The sequence below is a fragment of the Camelus ferus genome, chromosome 23, assembly GCF_009834535.1.
Source record: "Camelus ferus isolate YT-003-E chromosome 23, BCGSAC_Cfer_1.0, whole genome shotgun sequence".
Classification (NCBI taxonomy): Eukaryota; Metazoa; Chordata; class Mammalia; order Artiodactyla; family Camelidae; genus Camelus; species Camelus ferus.
In genome coordinates, this window is record NC_045718.1 from 31878839 (window position 1) to 31905819 (window position 26981).

A 26981-nucleotide genomic window follows, 5' to 3' on the forward strand; every position below is an offset into this window, starting at 1 on the left:
CTATGTTCTGCATCTGGAGAACACATTCGCCCTGGGAGGGTGACCTTGTCCACTGGCCTTGAGCCTTTTTCCAAGGCTGAACTTGAACATACCCACATTTGGACTTCATCTGGGATTTTTATTGCTCTGTGAACCTTGGAGAAACTCTCCCAAGCACCCATTTGGAAGGGAATTAACTGTTTTTCTCAGACAGCTGTCCTCCATGCCCAATACTACAGCTGCCTGCCAGGTGTGGGCCACCGCCTGCCAGGAGAAATGTCCTCTCTGCAGCCTGGCGGCCAAGCTCAGAGTCCTGGTTCCTGCCAAAGAGCCCATTATGAGTATTATTTGTTAAGGATCAAGAATTAAATTAGCACACAGCAGCCCTGGCCCCAGCCAGAGGGATTTGCCGGCTAAATGTGGTGCCCCGGGGAGCAGTGATGCCCCTGAGTGCAGGCTTCCTTCCCCATTTCCAGTGGAGACACCACGGCCTGGAACTCACCCGAGCTGAGGCCAGTGGCTCCACCGTGCCAGCAATTAAGTCAGGAAAGGGAACCCACTCTGCTGACGGCTGGGATTAAAGCTAAGTGAATTCAACTCCAATGAAAGGGCTGCTGACCTGTCTCCCTCTGGTCTGATTATCTTAATTAACAGTGTTTGGCAGGAGGTTCGAGGCTCCATTGATTGTGCTGTTCCTGCCACCCACTCAAGTTCACCTCGACCATAAAAACCCGATACTCAGCAGCCCTCCGAATGTCTTAGCAGCCCTCTTCCTCTAAAAGGACTCCAGGGTTTCTGAGTTGGAAGGGATCCTTGGGACCAAGGTTCCTCACAGTGTGGCCTGAGAGCCACTTGCTTCAAAGTACCTGGGATACGGTGATAAGATGCCCCTTCCCGGCTCCACCAGACCTAGCGAACTCCAGGTGCCAGACTCAGGCAGCGGTGGTGTTGGGTTTTTTCTCTTTAATTTTGTTTTCTGATTGTGGTAAAATAGACATGACATAAAATTGACCATTTTCACCACTTTTTTTCCTTTTTTCTTTTTTTAAAATTTTATTTTTTATTGAAGTGTAGTTGATTTACAATGTTGGCTTCAGGAACACAGCAAAGCAATTCAGTTCTACATATACATACATATGTATATTTCAGAGTCTTTTCCATTATGTTAATACAAGAAATTGAATATAGTTCCCTGTGCTATACAGAGGGTCCTTGTTGTTTATCTGTTTTATATATAGTAATGTGTATCCGTTAATCCCTAACTCCTAATTTACCCATCCCCTGCCCTTTTCCCTTTGGTAACCATAGTTTGTTTTCCATGCCTGAGAGCCTATTTTTGGTTTGTAAATAAAACTTGTATCTTTTGATTTTACATTCCACGTACAAGTGATATCATATATACTTGTGTTTCTCTGTCTGACTTAACTTCACTTAATATGATCATCTCCAGGTCCATCCATGTTGCTGCAAATGGCATTATTTCATTTTTTATGGCTGAATAATATTCCATTATATATATCCTACATCTTCTTTATCCATTCATCTGCTGATGGACATTTAGGCTGTTTCCATGTCTTGGCTATTGTAAATAGTGCTACTGTGAACATCGGGGTGCATGCGTATTTTTGAATTAGAATTTTCTCTGGATATATGCCAGGAGAGGGATATTACCCTCCATAGTGGCTGCACCAAACTACATTCCACCAACAGTGGAAGAGGGTTTCTTTTTCTCCATACCCTCTCCAGCATTTATTATTTGTAGACTTTATAAAGATGGCCATTCTGGCTGGTGTGAGGTGATAGGTACCTCATTCATTTTAAATACACAGTTTAGTGGCATTAAGGACATTCACATTGTTGTGTTACCATCACCAAGTTTCCATCTCCAGAAATTTTTCATCCTCCCAAACAGAAACTCTGAATCTACTAAACCATAACTCCCCATCTACCCTCTGCCCTCAACTCTTGGCAACCTCTCTTCTATTTTCTGTCTCTCTGAATTTGACTACTCTAAGTACCTCATTTAAGTGTAATCACACAGCATTTGTCCTTTTGTAACTAGCTTATTTCACTTAGCATAATGTCTTCAAGGCTCAAGCTTATTGAAGCCTGTGCCAGGATTTCCTTCCTTTTCAAGCCTGAATAATATTTCATGGTAAGGGATGGACCACATTTTGTTTATCTCCTCCTCTGTCAAAGGACATTTGGATCGTTTCCACCAGTTGGCTATTGTGAGTAATGCTGCTATGAATGTGGGTGTGCAAATATCTGTTTGACTTCCTACTTTCAATTCTTTGGGGGTATACATGCCTAGAAGTGGAATTGTGGGGTTCTGTGGTAGTTCTATGTCTAATTTCTTGGGTCAGTAGAGTTTTAAAGCACCCTAGGTGGTTCCAAGATGCAGTCAGAATTGCAACCACAGGACTAGGTGAGCCGACTTTCTGCAGCTGGATTCATCTGGGGAGATTTAACAACTTGGGATGGCCCTATCACCTCCAGACCACCAAATCTAGACTATGCTGAAAGAAAGCAAAGAAAGAAAGAAAGAAAGAAAGAAAGAAGAAGAAAGAAAGAAAGAAAGAAAGAAGAAAGAAGAAAGAAAGAAAGAAAGAAAGAAGAAGGGAGAGAGAGAGAGAGAGGGAAAGAAAGAAAGAAGAAAGAAAGAAAGAAAAGAAAGAAAAAGAAAGAAAGAAAGAAAGAAAGAAGAAGAAGAAAGAAAGAACGAAAGAAAGAAAGAAAGAAAGAAAATGCCATTTGGAGCAACATGGATGGACCTAAAGATTATCATACTAAGTGAAGTAAATCAGACAAAGACAAATACCATATGATATCACTTATATGTGGAATCTAAAAAAAAAAAAAAAAAAGACACAAATGAATTTATTTACAAAACAGACTCACAAACATAGAAAACAGACTTGTGGTTACCAGGGGGCAAAGGAGAGAGAAATAAATTAGGAGTTCAGGATTTGCAGATACTAACTACTCTATATAAAAAAATAGATAAACAACAAGGTCCTACTGTACAGCACAGGGAGCTATATTCAATATTTTGTAATAGCCTATAATGAAAAAGAATATATATGTGTGTGTCTGTATGTATGTGTATATCTGAGTCACCATTCTATACACCAGAGATGAACACAACATCGTAAACTGGCTATATTTCCATTAATTTTTTTTTTTTTTAATAAAAAAACAATGATTTAAGAGCTCACTGCCCTGTCCCTCTCCTGGCTGCCTCAGAGGAAGCACCCCAGACACCACTAGGCGGCGCACTCTTCTGAGGGGTCAGAAGCTGCTCTCAGCAACCTGCGCTTCCCGAGAGAAGCTAGTGGCCCACCACTGGCACAGGCTTCTTGCTTCACACACTCTCATCTCTCTTGCTCCCCCTGGCTTCAACCCATTTAGGAGTTGGTGTTTTAAGTCACTCGATCTTCTCTCTGGGGTTCCCCTATGTCCACACCTGCTCCCCTCCTGCTCTCTCTCGCTCCTACATATCAGTCACTCTCGGATACCCATTTTTCTGAGGTCTGGTCAGATCTGAGAGAACTTCATCGCCTGATCCTCGTCTTTAAATTAGTTTTGTCCTGTCTCAGTGCCCATTCATGGTTATTTCAACCCATTTTGGCTCTCATTCCAGGATAATCCTGCTTGGGTGGTCCCTCCTCCCAGCTTCTGTCTTCACGAACAGCCCCTCCAGACTCCTGTCAGCTCACCAGCTCACCTGGCTCTCCTGCTCACCTGTCCTGGCACTTGACCCCTAGAGGTCTGCTTCAGAGACAAAGATGTAGCTATTCCATAAGAAAGCAGGTCTGCATGTTATCTCTGTTGTATGATGCCAAGTCCAGGTAAGTTTCTTTAAAATCTATTTGTTCAGCTGGCCTTATCCACCTAACTGTTTAGTTTTCGCTCCCCTACTATGGACTTGAAAATTCAGTATATTGAACATCTATTGTCTGGGGCTTCCTTTCAATTGTTGTTATCACAAATTCAAGGCCAAGCCACCCTCGTTCAGTGTAGGCATTTGGAGGCCAGCCTTGAATGGTCTGGAAAAAGACAATTGAAACTAAACATTGTAACTCTGTTATTCTGAGCTGTTGTTCTCACTCTCATGTCTCTGCAGGGACTTTTCTGTCCGCTTACACAGGATGAGAAGTCATCCTGATGTTTGGATAGAACAACAGTGGCAAAACTGTCAGCAACTTGGGAGCCACATTAGTTCTTTCCTGCAAATGTCAGTTCGGGACCAGAACATGTTTATCTTGCAGTCACTTAAAATCCTCATTTGTAAAATCAAAGTCTCTATTCTCTTTTCTTCTAGAACAGAGGTTGGCAAACTATGATATTTGGACTGCAAAGCCTAAAATACCTACCATCTGGCACTTTACAGAAAACGTTTTCCAAGCCTTGTTCTAGAATATAAAATGTGGTGGTTGTCATATGTAAACTAAGGGGTCTCACCATGAGGTTGAAAGGGGTAGCCTTCAGGAGGTCAGCGAACCCTCTGAAATTGGATGCAAAATTTGTATTATGATGTAAATGCATTTTTGGAGGGCAAGGTTCGAAGTTATCATCAGATTCTCAAGGGAGTCCACGACCTCAAAACTTGTAAGAAGGACTTTGTCCTTCAGCAGCTGTGTGAATGGAGAGCCTCGAGAATGGGCCCTCCTGTATATTTCAGGCTACAGGCAACATTCTTTTACAACAAGAGGTGCAGAGCCAGCATAACCAAGCACAGGAAACAGAGCCCAGGGTTAGAGCTAAAGGAACAGATCCAATATGGAGTCAGATTTGTTCTTTCCTGTTGCACTATGGTTCGCAAACCTGGAAGCTCAGAGACTGAGTGAGGGCCCGTTGCAGTAACTGTCTCTTACCTTGTCCCTCGCGAAGTCTGTCTCTTTCTTTGAAGGTGCCTGCCCTTTTTAAGTTTGTTTTATCAATTATGATTAAATTTGATATTATGGGATGCTTTGGGGAAATACGCAGGATGTAAATGATAAATATGTAATAGAGAATTACAGGGATGATGTTGTTACAGAGCCTGTCCCTGAGAGGGCTTGTGTCAAACCTTCAGGAGAGGAGGGACTGGTGTTTGCCTTTGGGGATTTCTTCTGAATGTAACCCCCAAATCTGCCCTGCCTGGTTTCTTTTTTTTTCCTGATAATTCTTCAGTTTATCTACTGAGATTACTTTGAACTTTAATTCCACTTTCCAAAATGCCCCCGCTTCCCACTAGTGTGTGTCATCCATAAATATAAGGGTCAGGTGTGCAGGACATGCTTAATACATTTTTATTAAACTGATACAATCTGACTCTTTGTGAGAAATGATGTAAAGTACCCAGTTTTTATATGATGAGATGTACTGTGTCTGGGGTCAGGATGGATGAATGGAGATGAACTTGACAGGTTAGAGCGTGAAGAAAATGGGTGGATTTATCTTCCACTCATCAGCTGAGCCTCCCATGGGCTAGGAATGGGGTCCCTGACTGAGATGAAGCAAAAATGTGTCTCCTCCTGCTGTGTTCTCCAACTTCCCTCAGCAGATCTTGAATGAAGGCAGGCATGAACTTATGAATGAACACACAGTAATTATAAAGATTAAATGAAATATTTCTAAAGTACTTAGAATGGTGCTTGCTATGTAGAAAAATGCAATATATATGATAGAGAGTGACCTGGGTATATTTCTGCAGGGAACTATAATTCAAAAAGACACATGCACCCCAATGTTCATAGAAGCAGTATTTACAATAGCCAAGACACAGAAACAACCTGAATGTCCATCAACAGATGACTGGATAAAGAAGTTGTGTATATATATACACACACACACACACACATACATATGTATACATATACACACACACACATATATATTCACATACATATGTAGTGTATATATGTAGTATATATAGCTATTTAGTGTGTATATATATATATATATGTACACACATACACATACAATGGAATACTACTCAGCCATGAAAAGAATAAAATAATGTCACTTGCTGCAACATGGATGGACCTGGAGATCCATTCTAAGTGAAATAAGCCTGAAAGAGAAAGAAAAATACCATATGATATCACCTATGTGTGGAGTCTTTAAAAAAAAAATGACACAGATGAACTTATTTACAAAACAGAAGCAGACTCAGCCATAGAGAAGAAACTTATGGTTACCAGGGGAGAAGGGGATGGGAAGGGATAAATTACGAGTTCAACGTTTGCAGATACTAATTACTATATATAAAATAAACAATAAGTTTTTACCGTATAGCACAGGGAACTATATTTAATACCTTGTAGTAACATATAATGAAAAAGAATATGAAAATGAATATATATACATGTATGTATGACTGAAACATGCTGTGCACCAGAAATTGATGCAATATTGTAAACTGATTACACTTCAGTTAAAAAAAAAAAAAGACCTGGACCAAAAAAAAAAGAAAAAAGCTAGCGAGTGAGAACAGCTCTGTCTACACCAGTCGGTATCTGCCAACAGCCGTGGCCATGGACCCAGAGCAACAAAGGGTCCAGGCTGAAGGGAATGACCACATCATAGAGGAATCCCCCAAGCCCTAAGCACCTGTGTGCAATGCTTTACACTTAGATGCCTGTTTTCACTCTCCCTTCTTCTCCCTAGGAACATGGGAGATCATCTTGACCTTCTCTTAGGAGTGGTGCTCATGGCCAGTCCTGTGCTTAGAATTTCTTCCTGCTCCTTCGATGGTCAGATGGCCTTATATCGTTTCTGCAACCTCACCCAGGTCCCCCAGGTCCCCAATACCACCAAGAGCCTCCTGCTAAGCTACAACTACATCAGGACAGTCACAACCACATCCTTCCCTGTCCTGGAGCAGCTGCAGCTGCTGGAGCTCGGGACTCAGTTCACCCCTTTGACCATTGACAAAGAAGCCTTCAGAAACCTGCCCAATCTTAGAATCTTGGACCTGGGCCAAAATCAGGTAGACTTCTTGCATCCAGATGCTTTTCAAGGACTGCCCCATCTCTCTGAACTTAGACTGTTTTATTGTGGTCTCTCCGATGCTGTATTAAAAGATGGTTATTTCAGAAATTTAGAGTCTTTAACTCGCTTGGACCTATCTAAAAACCGGATTCAGAGTCTTCAGCTTCATCCTTCATTCTGGGAATTGAATTCTTTGAAGTCCATTGATTTTTCCCTCAACCAGATACCAGTTGTATGTGAGCATGGGCTCAAACCCCTCCAAGGAAAAACACTCTCCTTTTTAAGCCTTGCTGATAATAACCTGTACAACAGGGTCTCAGTGGACTGGGAAAAGTGTATGAACCCATTCAGAAACATGGTCCTGGAAACCCTCGATGTTTCTGGCAATGGCTGGACAGTGGACATCACAAGAAACTTCAGCCATGCCATCAATGGAAGCCAGGTTTTCTCTTTGGTTCTTGCTCACCACATTATGGGTTCTCACTTTGGCTTCCATAACATCAAAGAACCTGACCGAAACACATTTGCTGGCCTGGCCAGGAGCTCGGTGATACATCTGGACCTTTCACACGGGTTTATCTTCTCCCTGAACTTCCGACTCTTTGAGATGCTCAAGGAGTTGAAGGTTCTGAACCTTGCCTACAACAAAATAAACAAGATTGCGGATGAAGCATTTTATGGACTCGACAACCTCCAAGTTCTCAATATGTCACATAACCTGCTGGGGGAACTTTATAATTCTAATTTTGATGGATTACCTGAGGTTGCCTATATTGACCTGCAAAAGAATCACATCGGGATCATTGAGGACCAGACATTCAGATTCCTGGAAAAATTAAATACCTTGGATCTCCGGGATAATGCTCTTACAACAATTTATTTTATTCCCAGCATACCTACTGTCTTCCTGGGTGGCAATAAGCTGGTGACTTTGCCAAACATCACACTTACAGCCAACTTCATCCACTTATCAGAGAACAGGCTGGAAAATCTGGATGATCTCTACTTCCTTCTCCAGGTCCCTCAACTCCAATTTCTCATTTTAAATCAAAATCGCCTTTCCTCTTGTAACCAAAGGCATGCCCCGGCAGAGAATCCCAGCTTAAAACAGCTTTTCCTTGGAGAAAACATGCTGCAACTTGCCTGGGAAACCGGGTTCTGTTGGGATGTTTTTAAGGGGCTTTCCCAACTCAAAATCCTGTATTTGAATAACAACTACTTGAATTTCCTCCCACCAGGAGTCTTTTACCATCTAACTGCACTGAGGGGACTCAGCCTCAGCTCCAATAGGCTGACAGTTCTATTCCCTGGTGACTTACCTGCTACTTTGGAGATCCTGGATATATCCAGAAACCAGCTCCTATCTCCTGATCCTGATTTATTTGCATCACTCAGTTTTGTGGATCTAACTCATAACAAGTTCATCTGTGAGTGTGAACTTAGCACTTTTATCAATTGGCTCAATCAAACCAATGTCACAATATTTGGGTCTCCTGAAGACATATACTGTGTGTACCCGAGTTCGTACGCTGGGACTTCCCTCTACTCTGTTTCCACGGAAGGTTGTGATGAAGAGGAAGTTTTAAAGTCCCTCAGGTTTTCCCTTTTCATCTTATTCACTGTCACTTTGACTCTGTTCCTCATGACCATGCTTGTAGTCACGAAGTTCCGAGGGTTTTGTTTCCTCTGTTATAAGAAAGCCCAGAGACTGGTGTTCAAAGACCCCGCCAAGGAAAGAGAATCAGACACGTATAAGTACGATGCTTACTTGTGCTTCAGTAGCAAAGACTTTGAATGGGTGCAGAATACTTTGCTCAAACACCTGGACGCTCAGTATAGCGACCAAAACAGATTTAACCTGTGCTTTGAAGAAAGAGACTTTGTGCCAGGGGAGAACCACATCGCCAACATCCAAGATGCCGTGTGGAGCAGCAGAAAGATTGTCTGTCTTGTGAGCAGACACTTCCTTAGAGATGGGTGGTGCCTCGAAGCCTTCAGCTACGCCCAGAGCAGGTGCTTAGCTGACCTCAATGGCGCCCTCATCATGGTGGTGGTCGGGTCCCTGTCCCAGTACCAGCTGATGAAGCATCAGTCCATCAGAGGATTTGTACAGAAACGGCAGTACTTGAGGTGGCCTGAGGATCTTCAGGATGTTGGCTGGTTTCTTAACAAACTCTCTCAACACATTCTAAAGAAAGGAAAGGAAAAGAAGAAAGACAATGACATTCAGTTGCAAAGTACAACCACCATCTCCTAGTCAAAGGAACAGTTTAACACTTACCTCAAGCCACAGATAACTCTTCACCTTGTATTTCCACTAAGTTACCATGGGGGGGGTCCTCTGGGGACTTGTTGCTTTCCTACTATGAAGACAACATAAATCTCTTGATTTTCACAGGAACATGACATTTTGTCTCACCAACCTCTGCATGGAAAGGAATAGATCTAGAAAATTGCAGCCACCCCCAGAGCATCCCAACTCTCCACTGATTTCCTTTCAGACCCAATAACACTGTTCCCTCCTGTTGCACTGACTGTGGGGTAAATCCTTGTCGTGGGAAGGGCGCCTCAAGTGAAGTTACAGATGGCCAACACCCAGGTGTCTCCAGCGTTCAGTTCCTGAAGGAGCTGGCCGATGACCTGGAACTCTGAGCCCTGCAGAACAACACTAAGTAGAAAACGAATGGAAAAAGAGGCGTGCTTCCTGCTTCTGCCGTGGGAACAGTGCCACTGCTCAGTCTCAGGGATGAGGGGGGCCACGGAGAGTCTGACAGGAGAATGATTAGGTTTCTTGTGGCCATTCCGCTCCTCTTCTTACCTTCTGGGTCTAGTGGGCAGTGAATGTTCTTTTTTGCTTGCAATCTTTATTTCCACCTGGCATAAGAGAACTTCCATGATTTAGCAGCAACCTTTTCCAGCTGTATTCCCCACCCTCGCCCCACCACACCCCATTTATCAGCCACACAACCTGTTACAGAAAGATCTTGGACTTGGGACCCAGATCCTTGTGTGAGTTCTGATTCTGCTGCTCATGAGCTGTGTGACCTCGAGCACGTTACACACCATTGCTGGTCTGCTTTCTTATCTATAGGTGTCATCATATCTACCTCATAGAGTTGCCATGAGAGTGAAATTGGCCAAGGATATCGGGGCATCTCAGATCTCATCCTGAGCTGCTCTAATGGTCATGGAAGGATGCTCACACCAGGGGACCTTCTGGAGGCAGTCATAATTTCTTAGAAGCTGTATTTTTTTTATCTTAAAAGAAATTTATATGTATTTTGCATTGTTTCCTGTTTATTTCAATATAGAAATATTTTTGCAAAAGCATTAAGGAAATCTAAACCAAGGAAGGTGCCCAAGTTACCCCATGGCTTCCCATACAGACGCCTCCAAATCCAACCCAGCCGGGGACTCAGCACTTCACATGTCACACTGTTCCCCTCACTGTCCTCCCTGCATCCTAACTTCTCCAACACAGACAGAAACACACACACACACACACACACACACACACACACACAGGCTGTTGTCATCCCAGCTTCGTGGGGCCCCTCTGACTCCTGAGACTGAGCTTGCCCTGCTCCCATTGTTCTTTGTTCCTTGAAACACCCATTAGCATTGTTCTTTGGCACAGCCACATCCCCTCCCCCAGCTCTGCTGCTTCCTTCTGGGATATTCTCCCATCCCTGCAATCCATCCTACCTGTTCTTCAAAATCCAGCCCACCAAGCCTCCTTGGGATGCCCCCAGCCCAGATCCTCTCTCCTTTTTGTGCAAACGCTTGCACTTTATCTGTCCTTTTAAAACAAACTCTTCTTGTTTCCTGCCTCCTTTGAGAATCGGGAGTCTGCCTGGCCCCCCACCCCCTCTAGACTATGAGCTCCATAAGGAAAGATCTGTAACAGATCCCATACCATTTCCAGACCACACAAGGCTTTCCCACCTATACTTTTCCATGCTTCTTCCTCCCTCTGGAATTCCTTCTCCCCACCCTCCTCCGTCTGCCCAGTGAATTTCCTAGCACCACCACCCGTGCCTTATGACCTGACTGATATACAACATTGTGTTGGCCAATGTGTGTGCGGGTGTGCAGAGGCACCCTAGGCTGTGAGCCCCTAATGGCAGGGACTGAGTCTTGTCATCTTTGTATCCTAAGCCCAGTACGCTGCCTGGCCCGTAGTGTGTGCTTAATAAATGCCTGGTGAATGGATGAAGCACAGTGCAGAACCCTGCCTCCCCAGTGTCTAAGCTGCTGCTATTAGGTGCTTCTGGGATGGGCAGGGCAGGACCAGGAGAGCGGGACGTCCACACAGGTGCTGCAAGGGTAGGAGACCACAGGCTCTAAGAAACCTACTGAACTTTGTCTCAAATGACAGGGCATGGGTGGAGCTCCTAGACTAGTAGCCAGGAGTTGGGCTAGGATGGAGGGATGGTGGGAAAGGGAAACAGGGTCAAGAAGCTCCTTGTGAACCTCATACTAAGAAATCCACAAGGGAACGGTATAGCTCAAGTGGTAAAGCACATGCTCAGCACCCAAGTGGTCCTGGGTTCAATCCCCAGTACCTCCTCCAAGCGGAAACCAAGGAAGAAATCTAATTACCTCCACTCATAAAACAAACAACACAAGCCAAGAAATCCAGCAAGACAAAAAGCAGCAACAAAGTATTGCTGCCAGTAACAGTGATAACCACAGATCCAGAAGACGGCAGTACGGTCACTTCGTCTCAGCGCAATCTCTCCTGCCCGACTTGCTCGCCAGCCATGGCTCTCCGGGGGCCTGGGCAGCTCAGACACGGATGCAGTCTCCCGAGCAGAACTTCCTGTAAGAACATGACTCCTGAAGGAGGAGCTGGGGGGTTGGAGAGGAGGTAGTGCTACACTCGGCACCCCTCTTGCTTTGGGTGACCTTCCCCGTGACTCTCTTTTCCAACCAAACCTGGGACGTGTGAAATGACAGGTGCACGTGTATTTATAAGAACGATAAGTCAGAACACAGATCACGTTTGACATCTGAGAGGAGTCTGTCCTGCAGCCTTTTGGAATCCTACTATTTAAACACACAAATGGCATAATCTTCCTACTGAAACTCATTGAAAAAGTTACCTTTGGACATTTCCATACAGACTTTATTCAGGACCAGTTCATGGCCTACCTCTCAGCCACCACAGAATTCAACACTCCTCTCTAATTTATTACAAAACTTCTCTTTTCTGGCAAAGACCCAAAAGTTTCTTAAATTCTCTTCGTTCGTCTTCCCTTCCATCACTAATCTCAGCAGTTGGAATGGTTTTTGAGGCTATTTTGCCAAGTCCCACTTCACAAGAGTTGTGGCGTCTCTGACACAAGATGAGAGCAGCAGCGCCGTGTTGAGACGTGGGTACCGGGTGGTCCACACAACTCAGAGTCAGGCCTCGGTAGACTGATAAATTCCATACAGCATCGCCCTTTGGGGTCACTCCTAAATAGGAGGAACTCCTCCAATTCAGTTTAAGAACAGCAAGTGTTTGCTGTCTTTGAAATTGAGGCTGTTTGGGAAATTTTACAATATTGGTTGGGGCTGCTGAAAACTTCAAAGAGAATACCACTCATAATCTCAAGTACAGCTGGCCCTGAAAATGTCTTGCAGTGAATATCATTTAGATAGTCTCAATATAATGTAAAGGAAATGTGGTTGAGAGTTGGAAATTACAAAATAACTATGTCAGAGAAGAGGAGAATGTGGGTACAAGTGTAAGATAGATAAATTCTCATCTACCACAATTGAAAATGTCTCGAATGTTAAATCAAGAAAGAGCATTCTGAGTCTGTATTTGGAGATATGGAAATGCCAGAGGGAAGATCTAGACAATTAATGGTGATTGCCTGAGGGAGTTCTGCCCAATTCTTCCATCAGGAACATCTAACAAGGTAAAGAAACTATTTTTAAGTCTATTTGGAGGTACTGGGGAACTATAAGGCAGTAAGTAGAGCTAAGATACAAGAGAAGGACTTGGAGCAACTGAAATCAAGAAGGAGGACCACATTTAAATTAAGACCCACCCATCCAAAGGCCATCAGTGAGCAAATAGGCCAACGACAGTATGGAAGAATAAGACATGCATCTATAAGTGACCCATAGCCAACATAGGAAAGCCCCCCGACAAACCAAGAAGAAAAAGACAACACAGAAGAAAAATGGACAAAAGGCTTAAGAATTTCACGAAAGGATATCCAGTGGCCAAAAGCAAATGAAAAGATATTCAACCTCCTTTAGTTATCCGGGAAATGCAAATTAAAACCACATCACGATACCACTACACACCCTCCAGGATGGCTAAAGTTAAGAAGGCGGACAGTATCAAGTATTGGCAAGGATGTGGAGCGGTTGAAACTCTCCTGCATTATTGGTGAGAATGTAAATTGGTATACTTTCAAAAACAGTCCATCAGTATCTACCAAAGTTGAACCCACATGTGACCTGTGACACCATGACTCTACTCATTGGTAGAAACCCACACACACGTGCACCAGAAGGCAAAAATGTTACGGCAGCATTATTTGCAGTAGCCGCCATTGGAAACAACCCACATGTCCACCAACCATAAAAGGGATAAATAAATTGTGGTTATTGAAAAACACAGAAACAGCCATTACCCGACTGCAGCCACATGCAACAGTATGCGTGAATCTCACAAAAATGTTAAGTCAGAGAAGCGAGGCATGACTGCGTTACGTGGTTCCATTTTTAACAATTTTCAAGGAGGCAAACTCACATATGAGGCTAATGGTTACCTTTGGGGATGAGGGCGGGGAGCGTTGGAGGGGGGCTTCCAAAAGCTGGTCATGTTCTGTTTCTTGATCCAAGTGATGATGTGTGTGTGTCCACTTTGTGACAAGACATTTCATTGTAGCAATTAATTTGTTCACTTTTCTGTATAGTATTATTCTTCGGTTTAAAAAAAAAAAAACAAATACCTTATCTTTGTTAAGATCGACCTCTGGTCTCCGTGTGTTTCCCTGCCCAGCCCCAACCAAAGGAAAAACACAAGTGATTGGCTGGGGGGCTTAGGGAGACTGAGGGAGGCGGGGGTGGGACAGGCCACAGCCAACTTTCATTTTGAGCCTCTGGTATTATTTAATGTTCAACCCTGTGCAGGCATTTCATTAAGAATACTTTAATATAGACAGACTATTTAGCCAGTATTTACATAGATAAAATGGAGACACTAACTTCTGTCCTTGACAGAAGACAAAGAAAATAGAATTAGCTAGAATTTAAAAATTAAACCAACAAAAGAACCAGCAAAGAAAAACAACATTCTTTCAACAGGTGACCATACATGTGAATGATACATAGGATGTTTTGCTCAATTTTATTTTTTTTAAGATTAAAGAAATGCTTCCTCTGTTTTACTAGCCATCAAACATCTGATGTCTCCATGGCCCCAATAACTTCCATTTAGATAGACCTGTCTTAAACATCTTTATTTTCCAGACAGTTCTATGGCAGGAACTCGCTCAGGCTGTGGTCCTCTCAGGCCCCACAGGTCTGGGCGAGTGTGACAAGGAAGCGTTATTCCTGAAACTGGGGGCCCTGCTCCCGCAGGCTGGAAACAGTGTTTCTTTTCCCAGCGCAGGCAGGTCACCTCTGCAGGCCCCTGTTTTCCTGTCTCCTCTGCGGGAAGGTTGTCTCTCTGAGACGTGATAAAATCAATGACATCATGTCTCATCGGGCCCCAGCCGCCTCAGGAAGCAGGTGCTTTGGTGTGGTGGAGCCTGGGGCATTTTTCTGCCGAGCTGACCTGGGTTTGCCGCTCAAGCAGCTCTCAGGACCTAACACTTGAGGCCGCTTTCATGGTTTTTCCAATGACCTTGGCCATGAATGGGTCCCCAGCTCTTTCCCCAGCTGCAGCTGTGTTGTAGGGCCAGCATCTTCCAGGCCTGCAGGTTGTGCCAAGCCTGGAGGGATTTGCAAAAATAAGTAACCAGTGTTTCTGTGCTCCAGAAAACACTGTGAAAACAAGAAAGCCCTTTTGGAGAGGGGACCAGGAGTCACCACTGGTGCTTCCTGGGAGGACCTTCAGGCTTAGCGTCCAACAAAGGAGGGAGCACTGGCTGGTGAAGGCACCGCCTCTAGCTGGACTCAGTCTGCAGCCTCAAGTGAGCCTGGGGCAGGCGTTCCCCAGCTCGCATCCACCCCAGACACAGCCATAGGAAACATTCGGCTTGGAACCCGGAGATGCCCTGGCTGTGTGTGGTTTCACTGCTTGGAGCTTCAGGATTTGGTTTGTTGTTGTAATTTCCCCCCCAGGATTAAAAAGTATGTAGAAACTAGTAGCACAGTTCTAGCACAAAATAAATGCACATTAACACCCGGCGGCTGATGGAGACAGGGCTGTGTCGTGTAAATCGCCCATCCAAGTTTCCCTGGTTCCTTGGATCTGCCTTCAGTTCCTCTGCTCTGTCCCTGGGGTGAAACTGACCTCTTTGGAAGTTTAGGCAATGCCTTTGGAAATCTGAGAAGGAAATCCCTGAGTTGTTTGTTTGTTTGCTTTAAACATAAAATGAAATGGACAGATCCTAACTATATATACTTCAGTGCCTTTTGACAACTGTCTACACCCATGTCATCAAGACCTCAGTCAAGATACAGAGAACTGACATCACTCTGGAAAGTGCCCTCTTACTCTTTTTTGGCTAGTACCTGCCCCCGCCCCAACTCAGATAACCACTGTTGTGACTTCCATCAGCCTGGATTGATTTTTGCCTCTTCCCGAACTTCACCTAAACGGAATCATTCAGTCAGTCCTTTGCATCGGCCTTCTTTTACTTATGATCTTTTGAGATTCTTCACGAGGTCACATCCATCAGCGGTTTGCTCTCTTTCACCGCATTGTGTGGATTTACCACCATTTATTTATCCTGTCTCCTGTTGAGATTTGTTGTTTGCAGTTACTTGCTACTACAAATAAAGCTACCAGGGACCATTCTTTTACAGATGTTTCTGTGGTTGTATTTTTATTTCTCTTGGGTAACTATCTCAGACTGAAATTGCTGGGTCATAGGGTAGGGATACATTACTTTGAAGAAAAAAAAAAATTGCCAAGCAGTTTTCCAAAATGTTGAAGAACATTTCGCAGAACTACCAAGCAAGCGTGAGGTTCCAGTTGTTTCAGATCCTCGCCTGCACTTGGTGTGGTCGACCTTTTGCATGTTAACCTTTCTAGTGAGCGTGAAGTGGTATCTTAGAGTGGTTTTCATTTGCATTTTCCTAATGACTAATATGTTGGATACCTTCTCATGTGCTTGTTACCCATTTGCATATATTCTCTTAATAACTGTCTGTTCATGTCTTGAGTCCATCTTAAATGAGTTGTTTATCTTTTTGTCATTGATTTGCAAGTGTGTTTTATGCACTGCAGGCACGAGTCTTCCTCAGACATATGTATCACTAATATTTTCTCAGTTTACAGCTTGCCTCTTCATTTTATTAACAGTTTCTTTAATGAGGAAAAGCTTTTCATTTTGATGGAGACCAATTTATCAATTTATTTTATAGTTGGTGTTTTTGTGTTCTTATGTGATAAATGTTTGCCTGTATCAAGGTCATGAGGATATTCCTCTGTGTTTTCTTCTGGAGTCTTTCTACTTTTCACATTTATATTTAAATCTGTGCTTGCTGCCCTGGTTTGGGGGGCTGAGTGCAGAGCCCCAGGGAGCTGTTCTAGCAGGAGACGCACCCCAGCCCAGGGGAATGCTGGCCGGACACTGAGGGGTTGTCCTTTGCTTCCTTATCCTTCTTCCTTCTGAATAGCAAGGAAGAGTTAGAAGCTGTAGCCTCAGGCTGAGTAAAGGCACATGAAAGCTGCTGGGAGCATCTTTTTTTTTTAAGCAAATGGCTGTCTCTGCCAAGGAAGAAAAGAATGAACATGTTTTGGGCATTTCTATTGCTGGTCTCCATGCTGGGAAGTCCACCTAAGTCTTCTCACCTGAGCCCCAGGGCAGGCTCGGCTGATGAGTGGTCACCTCCCCACTCACGATCTCTAATCATTGGATGATCTTCCGCTCTTTTACAAGAAGGAAACTCAGACTCAGGTTAAGCAGGGTGACTGTTAGTGAGTGATTCAAATCTGCGTTTTTCTCTTTTGAGGGGGTAATTTTATTTTTTAATTTTTGGGATTTTTTTTCCCTTAAGGGAGGCATGGGGAATTAAACCCAGAACCTTGTGTACACAAAGCATGTGGGCTGCCACTTGGCTACACCCCCCAACTCCATGCAAGTCTGTGTTTTTCTGGCTCTGCTCCTTCTTACTGGGCCACTGAAATGCTTGCTCAGGGAGGCTGCTCACTTTGCTGGGATCTCCCTTGTTCTTCCCTCGTTGCCAAGACGCGACCGCCCAGTCCTAGCAAACCACCAGCGGACGCCCACTCTCAGAGCTGACTGCAAACATTTGCCCTCCCTGCACATCTGCTCTTTCTTTTTGTTTCAGTCAGGATTCAGCTGGGAAAACAGAAGTCACCCTAGGCATTCAAAGTTTCAATTTAGAGAATTAAGGGGTACAGTGAACCAGAGGGAGACCTAAGAGAGTGGAGGTCAGGGAGGCCAATGCCAAAGGCCAGCCTGCAACATGCAAGTAGGCGGACCCGGAAGTCACATCACTGCCAAGAGCCTTTAGGAAGCTCCCACCCGCTTCCTGTGCAGCAGCTCAGGGATGTTGCCTGAGAGCGCTCCAGGAAGACATCCCAAATCTCAGCTTCCACAGCTCTCGCTGCAACTGCCTCCAAAGAATGATGGCCTTTCCTCTTCCTGCTTCCTAACTTTAGTAGCATCTCTCATTTGCAAACTCTAACCAGGAACCAGGCAGGAAGGGGATCAGGGAAATGTTCCTGGCTTTGCTCTTCTCTGCAGAAGCCGCCTTGAAGGTGGGGAGAGGTGGTGATTCCTGGTTGTCCTGAGACCGTCAGGTGCTCCCTTGAAGAGGTGCTCCAGCCCCTGAGGGGACTCTGCATCCTCTGAGTGGTATTTTCAGGGCCCCGCATGGACCTGGGGTTTGGCGTGCTTGTGTCCCCACAGGAGACGTGCAGAAGGAGAGTGATTCTGGGCGAGCCCAGACCTCAGAGACATTACCTAAGGTGGCGGGGGCAGCTGTGAACAGAGCCACAGTGTTACCTGAAAACATCGTGCAGGGCAGCAATCTGAAGGGTCCATCCTGTGTCCCCTGCAGGCAGCCCGGGCCCTGCTATGGGGCTTCTGTGGCCTCAGAGGAAACAACACACACTGAACGACATGCATCCAGAAGCCTCAGCGACTCCTGCATCCCTAGGAGGAGGGGACCGGGAGCTGGTTTGGGAACGTGAGGGGGCTCTCCTACCACAATGGCCAGTTGCTCAAAGGAAACCATCATAGAAAAGAAAAAAGTGTGGGCTATGGAGCATCACATGTTGAACTGCACCCCCTCAAAACCTCAACCTCCAGAGAGCGAACCTGCAGACACTTGATCTGGGACCTCCAGTCTCCAGAACTGGGAGACAATAAAAGCCTATTGTTTAAGCCACTCAGTCCATAGGAACTTGTCACAGCAGCCATAGGAAACCAGCACAGGGAAGGTCAATCCTTCCAGAGATGGGTGAGGGGTGAGGTGTTCCTGGCTGGTCTGACACAGAGTGGGAGAGCCTGGCTGTGGGTTGGAAAAGAACTAGAATCTTCTATTGATGTCTCAGCATCCCATTCCATCACGTCACTTGGGCTTCACTCTTGCTTGGCTAGGGAATTCCGTGGCCCAGGTGCTGGAGGTGGCCAGCGAGGAGCCTGGAAGGCTGATAGGGTCCCTGGGCCAGTGGAGCTGGGCCGCGAGCAGGCAGAGCCCTGCTGTGGCTCCCTCGCCCCATTGTAGGTCCGGACCCCAATCTGCCTCCAGGATGTATGGTGTCCACAGGGTCTGCCTGTCCCCTGAGTCCTGCCTGCCCTCCTCTGCCCATAACGGTGGGGGAGGCAGAAGGAGAAGGCACGATTCCTATCCACAGCCCTTCCATCCTTCATCCAGCCCTTGATGAGAACCGGTGTGAAATGCTTGGGCCGGTGGAATTTCTGCAGCAGGGTGAGGTGGTCAAACCTCTCACTGGCGGAGCTGGATTGATCTGGTTTTGAATCCCAGTGGTTCCGCAGATTAGATTTGTGAGTTTGGGCCAGTCAATGAACTCTCCTGAGTTTGCGTTTCCTCATTTGTATTATAGGACTAACAACAGAGTTTTGTGAGTCTTATTTGCAATAATCCATGCATTTGGCATCAAGCCCAAGTGCAACGGCCTCTAGTGATGCTCACTATTTCTCCTGCTCCTTCCCCGGCTGAGATGCGCATTGATATTCCCTACTGGGGAGAGCGGAGTCTTCTTCCTGGGAACGGGAGCTGAGTCAGCTCCCTTGGGACTGTCCAGGCGGCCGCCCTTTCCGCACCCCGCAGAGGAGAGCAACAAACCAAGCATGCTCACTCGCCTGCTCTGTAATTTTTAATGTGTTTTTATCTTTGCATGAAGGGAGAGGATGCTATTTTTTTTAATCTTGAATCTTTCTGCATATGTAATGATTGACCCCTGCATATATTCTGTCTTCAGGTAAAAAACGATGGCGTTTCAATGGTGTTATCACCCCTGCTGCTCAGACTCCAGGGAAGCCTCATGGGGGGGTCCATGTTTAAGATTAGGTTTATCTGTCTGTTTACACTGTGTGAATTCCAGGATTTCAGGGCTGATGCAGGAAAAGAGCATGACCACTAGGTGGCAGTGCACACAGCGCGCTTTATTTAGATGGCACTTGGACAGGTTACCTGGGAGGGAGAGTCCCTCGCAGCAGGAGAGCTTCCAGGGACAGAGGCTCAGGGCCACCACCCAGAAGGGGAGAGAGCAAGGGCACTACGTGTTTAGGTGAGGTCATTCAGCAGCATGGTGCAGAGTCTTTAGGTCAGAGAGCTCCGAAGGGCAGCCACAGTTTGGGGTCTTTTATAGACCTGGGATTTGTCTTCTCTATGGCCAGCAGATGTTGGGTGCAGGTTTGTGAGGTTATTAAAAGCAGGCAGGCTCTAAATGGGTTTAAAAAAAAAACTTATCTGGGCTGTATCTAAAGCCATTGGGTGTGTAAAAATTTGACTTCGGTGAGGGCGAGCATGGAGCTAGTGTTTCTGCACCACTGTGCAGAAGTGAACAGCCTAGGGGCCGGTGCACAGGGGCCATTTTAAACCCATTTATACAACACAGCCCTAAAGAAAATTGTGGAAGGCACGCAGGACCTATTTGTCTGGCCTCCTTAGATTGTGTTGTAGTCTCTACCGCCATGGTGGTGAGTGCGGATGAGCCCTAGTGGCTGCCCAGTAAAGTTTACAAACTACTGCCCAGCCCAGCCCAGATCCTCAGCTGTCACGAAAACACAGTAGAAGGAAAAGCAGGAACAGCATAGAAGCATTCCCAGAACGCTGGGGATAGGATTACCAGCCCCAGGGTCACCGTCTCCACAGGAAGTCCCTAGGCTCCTGCCGAGGGTCAGAACAAACCTGAAGTTTCAGGGCATCAACAACGTGTGGGTGTCACAGCCTCAGCCGACAAAGGGCTTGCTTTCTTCATTGGCAGATTTTTCATTATTTCCATGAAGCAGATGATGATGTATTTGGCCAACAGACATCTTGTTCAATGGATTTCCAAGCTGGTTATAAAAATAAAAGCGAAGTAATGCCATCGTATCTAAGATGTCATTGATTACAAGCTATTCCTTTATTGGATGTACCACTCATGTATCTTAAAAACTGCCATTTAAATAATGGCAATTGTTTGTATAATGCATGCTGGTCGCTCAGTGTTAAGTATGAAAGAAATGTGTTTTGGAATTGATGAGCTGCAGTAGTACAAACTGCTCCCTTGTGGATGAGCCCACACACATCCTCCCACACACACAGAGCCTGTGGTGACAGAGAGGGTCTTTAAGGTGCCCTTTCCACTCCCACATCCTGTGGTTTTGGTCCAATGCTTTCCTCGTGGGAGGCTCGGCATGTTTCCATGGGCCCAGATCCCCCGCTGGAACAGGGAGTCCCTTGGGGTAGCACTGTCAGAGGTTCCCCAGGTCTCAGACAGCAGGATCTGACATTCTTAAAAATGGAACACACTGAAATAGTGTCATTATGTAATGAATTTATCCTCTGTTCCTAGCTGCAGAGCGAGGATTAGAGCAGAGGCTTGGCGAACTGACCCCAGTGGGGAGGGACCACCATTTGCCCCTGTAGAAGAGGAGGAATCATTTTCTCTCAACTGTTCTGAGTTCTTAGCTAAGACTCCTGTAATAAAAGACAGATTAACAAGAGAAGAGCAAATAAGTTTATTAACATGTGTACCTCCTGTAGACACGGGAGATACCCAGGGAAAAATGAGTAACTCCCTGAGATGGTTTAGAATTCAGGCTTAAATATCATCTTCATAGGGAAAGGGGCGAGGGGATGTAGGCCTCTTAGGGGAGAGTAAGTGATTCTGGGGACAGGTGAATGGGCCCTCGGGAGACTAGACGGGAGATACGGTTTGTGACGGAGTCTGGATGCGGTGTCGCTCTCTGGTCTCCTGTCCTGTGATGAGTCAGTCTTCCCTGACTGATGAAAGTCCCAGGGAGGGGATTTATGACCAGTTATGTTTCTTTTGGAGGAGCCGTCTTTAGGCAGATAAAGGAAGTTCAGCTAAAGCTTTTCTTTGCATTGACTGTTTCTCAGGTGTCTGTAGCTCAAAATAATCAATATGCCAAAACAGCGTATTTGGGGTGCAATATTCTGCCATCCTTCACCTCCTTGACCAAATCAGGAAAGCAGGGCACATCCTGGCCTTCACGTCCTGCCTCAGGTCCTCCCTTGCAAGCCATCACCATGCTCTGTCAGTGCTCTCCAAGTCCGGTTCACTCCCCAGGTCACTGCAACACGGCTCCCGGATGGTCCACAGCCCTGGGCCCGCGGCAGAATCACCCCTGCAGCTTTTCAGAAGTATCCACACCCGGGCCCCGCTCCAAATAAACTACGCCGGACTCCCTGGAGGCCAGAGCTGGGCATTGTTTCTAAGTTCCCCCGGGGGGCGCTCTCTCACAGGAACCCAAATTAAGGCATCAAGGATCACCGTTACCCCTTTTTGGCGCTGTCAACCTCGGCTGGACAGCGGAATCACTGTCACTCCCGTGGCCTTGCTCACAATGCAGACCCAGCCCGCTGCAGTCACCCGGCCTGGGTGTTTTGTGAGCTGCCCCAGGACTCCGTCATGCTCCAGGCGCTGGCACTGCTGCTTTGGGTGCTCCTCCCCCCTTCTCATTCCTCCCCTACACAGCAGCTGGAAGACCTTTCCATCCACCAACCCAATCCTGTCCCCCCAGCTTACAGTCTTTAATTGGCATCTTCTTGCTTTTAGGATGAAATGTAGACCCTACCTTGGCATCCAAGGCTGTTCCTGAGATGTGGCCAAGGTACCCACCAGCCTCCAGCAAGGGGCCCGGGAGATGACCTGGACCTGGAGCCCTGCACCACGCCCCACCGGCATGTGAGGGCTGAGCAGGAAGCAGGCAGCTGAGAAGGGGAGAGCGCTGGAGGCGCAGGGTGTGGACCAGGGAATCGAGGAACCCAGGAGCGATGCATTTCAGTACTTGTCACGCTGTATTAAAACTGTTCTAGGATGTGGCTCATCCCACATGTGTGTGAACCTGGAGAGCAGGGCTCCTGCTCTTTGTCTGCTAGTGTGTCTGCCGCCTCTCTGTTCTCAGTGGCCAGCACGGCACTTGCTGGCACAGAGGAGAGATATATGTTAAAGGAGGAAGGCTGGACAGGAGGGAGGCCGGACTCTGGACCTCAGCAGGGCTGGGCAGGGCATCTGGGGCTGCCTCGGGAAGGCAGAGGTCAGAGGAGCCGCCACAACCCACTCCCAGCCGAGAGTCCAGACTGTGTCCTAAGAACAAAGAGATGTCACTGAAGTGTTTTAAGACAGAGGGGACATGATAGGATTAGCATTTTGAAGAAATAATCCTCCTGCAGTGAGGAGGAGGGGTGGGAAACATACCACCTGAGGACAGAGGATTTTAGTTAATAGACTTTTTAAAAAATTTAAATTAACAAAAATTGTAGGAACTGAGGCAGAAAAGAATGAGGGCCCAGGACTCTGACCTGAGCTGGGTGGGGGTCGGCTTGGCGGCTGCTCTGGGATTGTGGCGTCAAGCACAAAGGGGCAGCCAAAAGCGATATTGGACCCCTCAGGCTGGACTCCCTAAGAAGCTGTCCATATGAAGGGCCAAGAGAAACCACTTCGGGCCTCAATTTTCCCATCTGTAAAATTGAGGTAATGTTAGTACTGAGCTCATAGGTGCTTGTCTCAGCACCTGGTACACAGTAGGTGCTCATTACATGTTAGCTGCTATTATTTCAACACCAAGGGGCTGCAGTGCGGGTCAATGAGAAGCAGGCAGGTTGGGGCACGTGGATTGGAGGTCGAGCTGACCCTCTCTTGGGTAATACTGGGCTCTGTTCTCTGAAGGCACAAAGGAGCCATTAAGGGGAGGGATCTGAACTTGACCAAAGGAGAAAAAGAGTCAAGACGACCCCCACCCCAGGATTCTGGGGCCATTTTCTGATCACAGAGTGAAGAGTGGGCTGCAGATAAGATGATAACTTTGAATCAGAAGACCTGATAGTGGAGGGGCCCAGGGGGTTTCTGGAGCTTAGGGAAGAAGCCTGAGCTGCAGACTCAGTTTTGAGCATCATCAGTATCAAGGGCGAAGTTGAGGCAAAAAGTGGAAGGGTGTGGACAGAGAGCAACCCCAGGGTCAAGGGCAGGGCCCTGGATAACACTGATATTTACAGGGCAAGTAGAAGAGATGCTGGGAGAGGGGACTAAGGAATTGCAGCCAGAGAGGCAGGAGTAGACCAGGAGAGAGCAGTGTCACAGAAGCTAGGAGGCTGGGTCCAAAAACGGAGACACGTCAGACATCTGTGTGGTGGATGGATGGATGGATGGATGGATGGTTATGCAGGTGCGTGAATACATGGATGGATGGAAGGATGGATAGATGGATGGGTGTGTAGGTGGGTGGATGGATGGATGGGTGGATGGATGAGTGGATGGGTGTATAGATGTATGGATGGTCACTGTCAAATGCTATATGAAAATCCCAGAAGAGGAGGCCCGGCTTTGGCTGTGCACAGGTCACTGATGAACTCAGAGCAGGGTCAGGAACCCACACAGCTGTTGTTCGGGCAGTGACTAGTGGGTGAAAGTGTGGAGACCTCAAGTGTGGACTGCTCTAGCAAGCAACTCGGTTGTGAAGGGCAGAAAATACGTGCGGTGTTCAGGGAGGGCGATGCGGCAAAGAGAAGGGTTTTATTCAACCTTAAGATGGAAGCGCCTGGAGGGTGTTGACTTGCTCATGGAAAGAAGACCCAGTGGAAGGGGAGAACTGAGGACCGGGAGAAGCAGGAGGTCCGTGGATGGGGGTGGGTAATAAAATGGGAGTGGGCAAGGGGAGGAGGGGAAGGACCGGGTGAAGTCATAAACCTCGCCACAAATGCCCGTGCCTGAGCTCGCAGACAGGACCATAAGGATACTTCTGAACTTGGAAGAAACAGAAGTCAAGTACAGGTAGGCTAAAACGCACAGTCTTCACAGAGCTGGCTTAAAAAGCGTTTAAGCTGTTCTGCATTTAGTCCTCTAACCCATCCTTTTGAGCAGACAGCAAATTTACTCATGGCTGAACTGACGCCTCGATTTATGTGTTTTTAAGAGACTTTCTTCGTCAGTATTTTCAAAGAATATAATGTGTGCATGTGTGTGTAATTTCGTCGTGTTGAAAATTACAGCTGGGAAAATTAAGCCATGCAGATTTGTAATGGAAAGAAGGGTTCACTCCTCATAATAATCTAGACATGGGAGGAACAGGCCGTGGATCTGTTACGTGTTTTATACGTGTTTGTCAGACTGCAGCGTAATTGATGGCACAGCAAACACTGAGGAATTCTTTCTGCCCACAGCTCCCTCCTCGTTAACTGCAGTTAACTTTCACAGGAAAAAATTTTCCTTGACGTGTTCCACAATGAGTCAGTCTTGGAGTGAATCTTTTGGGGGAAAAAGTGAGCTAAAATTGCTTCAACTGCCTTTGACGGATGGGATGTTGGAAAACATACACACACACTTTCTTCTTTAAAGAGAGGGAAGAAAAAGCACTGACCTATTTTTACCGCCAGATAATGCACTAATGTGGAGCAGTAAACTCCAAGCTTGGCAAGTCTGGGGCTGACATCTTTGAAGAAGCAGACCCAGCTGGCTCAGAGGAAAAAGGCCACAGACATCACAAAAGTTTAAAATCCTGCATCTGAGCCTATGGAGGAAACATCTCCTACCCAGAATTTCAGCAAACCTCATTATAGGAGCCCTACTAAAAAGCTTCAGGGATGTTGCCAATTGCCAGTTCTTTTCGTTAAAAACAAATCTTAAAAAAAAAAAAAAAAAGAAGAAGAAGAAAAAGAAGAAGAGAACAGAGAGCAAAGCATCGCTTATCACCCAGCAGCACGCTGGGAAGGTGACAAACGCCAGAGCCTGTCTTCAAAGACCTAAACTCCTGCCGACACCTTCACTGACTCTGGAGACAATTGCAAGAGTTTTTCTGGACCGATGCAAGTATTTCAAACCTGCATGTGAAGGCACATGCACTAAATCCCAGGCACTGGGAGGTGGACTACTGAGCTCATGAAAGGGGTAAGGGGGCCAGCAGATTTGATTCCCCTAAGTGCACCTAAAAATTCAAGCACAGCGGATCTCCTATTAAAGAATTTTCTTTGCAGGGCTGTTGTGAGTCCTGGTACATAGTATGTGTTCAATAAACAGCTGAATGTAGGAATAACGGGAGGAGGGGCCCAGAGACACACATTCTGCCTCTGCTATTTACTTCTGGCTTTTCAGGGAGCCCCAGCTTCCTTGGGCCTCAATGTTCTCATCTGTGCAATGGAAATGATGATGATACCAGCTTTATCTAAAGTACACTCCTTGACTCCCCAGTGTTCCTTAGTAGTACCTGGAGGAGCTCCTGCTCCCAGACTTAGGGATCAACTCATAAATACACAAAAGGATTTGTAAGCTGTAAATTACTAGAAAAATGTCGGTTTGTGTTTATTACCACTACATGTTACATGAAAACATAATGTGTGAAACACGTTACACGGGTATTTATCCATCCCCAGTGATGGGGGTGTGCCTAGAGCCTCCTCTCGCATCAAGCCCACAGCAGGGCTCCCTGCCTCTTGGTTTGAACATGGGCACCCCCCAGAGTCCCGGGGGCCTCCGAGGCCAGAGCCCTCAGCAGTGCCAACTCTCCAAAGCAGCACGGCTGCTGTCACTGTCACTGGCTACCGGCCCACTGCTAGCATCACTGCGCCGGCAACCAGGAGCTCTCAAGACCCAATTTTCTGGAACAGCCTCAAAGAGGGGCTCCCCCAGGGCTCCCCCTCTGCCCTTCCTGCCTTTGTGCTGTCCTCTGGCTCTGGCATTCCCGACCCATCCCTCTGCTCACGACATGGCCCCACTCCAGCTCCAGATTTGTACCTTCCCAGAGTCTAGCTGGGCCATGTGTCCTCCCGCATGGCCTGACTCAAAGCCAGTGTCAGTGGGTCTGGCAGCCATGAACTCGTTGCTCTCCTGACCGGCCCCATCCGTCTCGAACACGTTGTCCCTGAAACCATTACCATTCCTTTCAAACAGAATTTATTAAGTGGGAAGAGATTCTCGGAGACCATCAGACAGATTCCATTGCTTCCGCGCCTAAGGAAAACAGCCCCTGGGAGCCTGGTTTAGATCTGCCGGGGACGCCAAATGCTTCCCGGAGGCGCCTTTCCCCGAGGGCGGGCGTGAGATCGGACAGAGCAGCTGCCACAGACCCTCCTACACACGGAGCTTTTCTAGCAACTTCCAAACCCTCCGGGGCTGTGGCCAACATTTGTGAGAAGGGAGACATCTGAAGAGGACCCTGGGTGAGCCTCCTCCAAACTGAGGAGGGACG

At 46.5% G+C, this 26981-nt stretch overlaps 1 protein-coding gene across 2 annotated transcripts in view; it reads left to right on the forward strand.

The window, feature by feature from the left end:
- Positions 1-22645, forward strand: part of TLR5 (toll like receptor 5) — a 34467-nt gene extending 11822 nt beyond the window's left edge. Inside the window, exons 3-4 of one of the 2 annotated variants that reach the window (XR_004314547.1) lie at positions 3623-3830; positions 22358-22645. Coding sequence is in view for 1 of the 2 variants with exons in the window: in XM_032466636.1 (XP_032322527.1) it covers positions 3799-3830; positions 6634-9214 (2613 nt within the window). In the remaining variant the exon portion in view is untranslated. Of the gene's footprint in view, positions 1-3622; positions 3831-6633 lie in introns of both variants that reach the window. The other variant, XM_032466636.1, reaches the window with a different exon arrangement.
- Positions 22646-26981: the final 4336 nt, after the last annotated feature.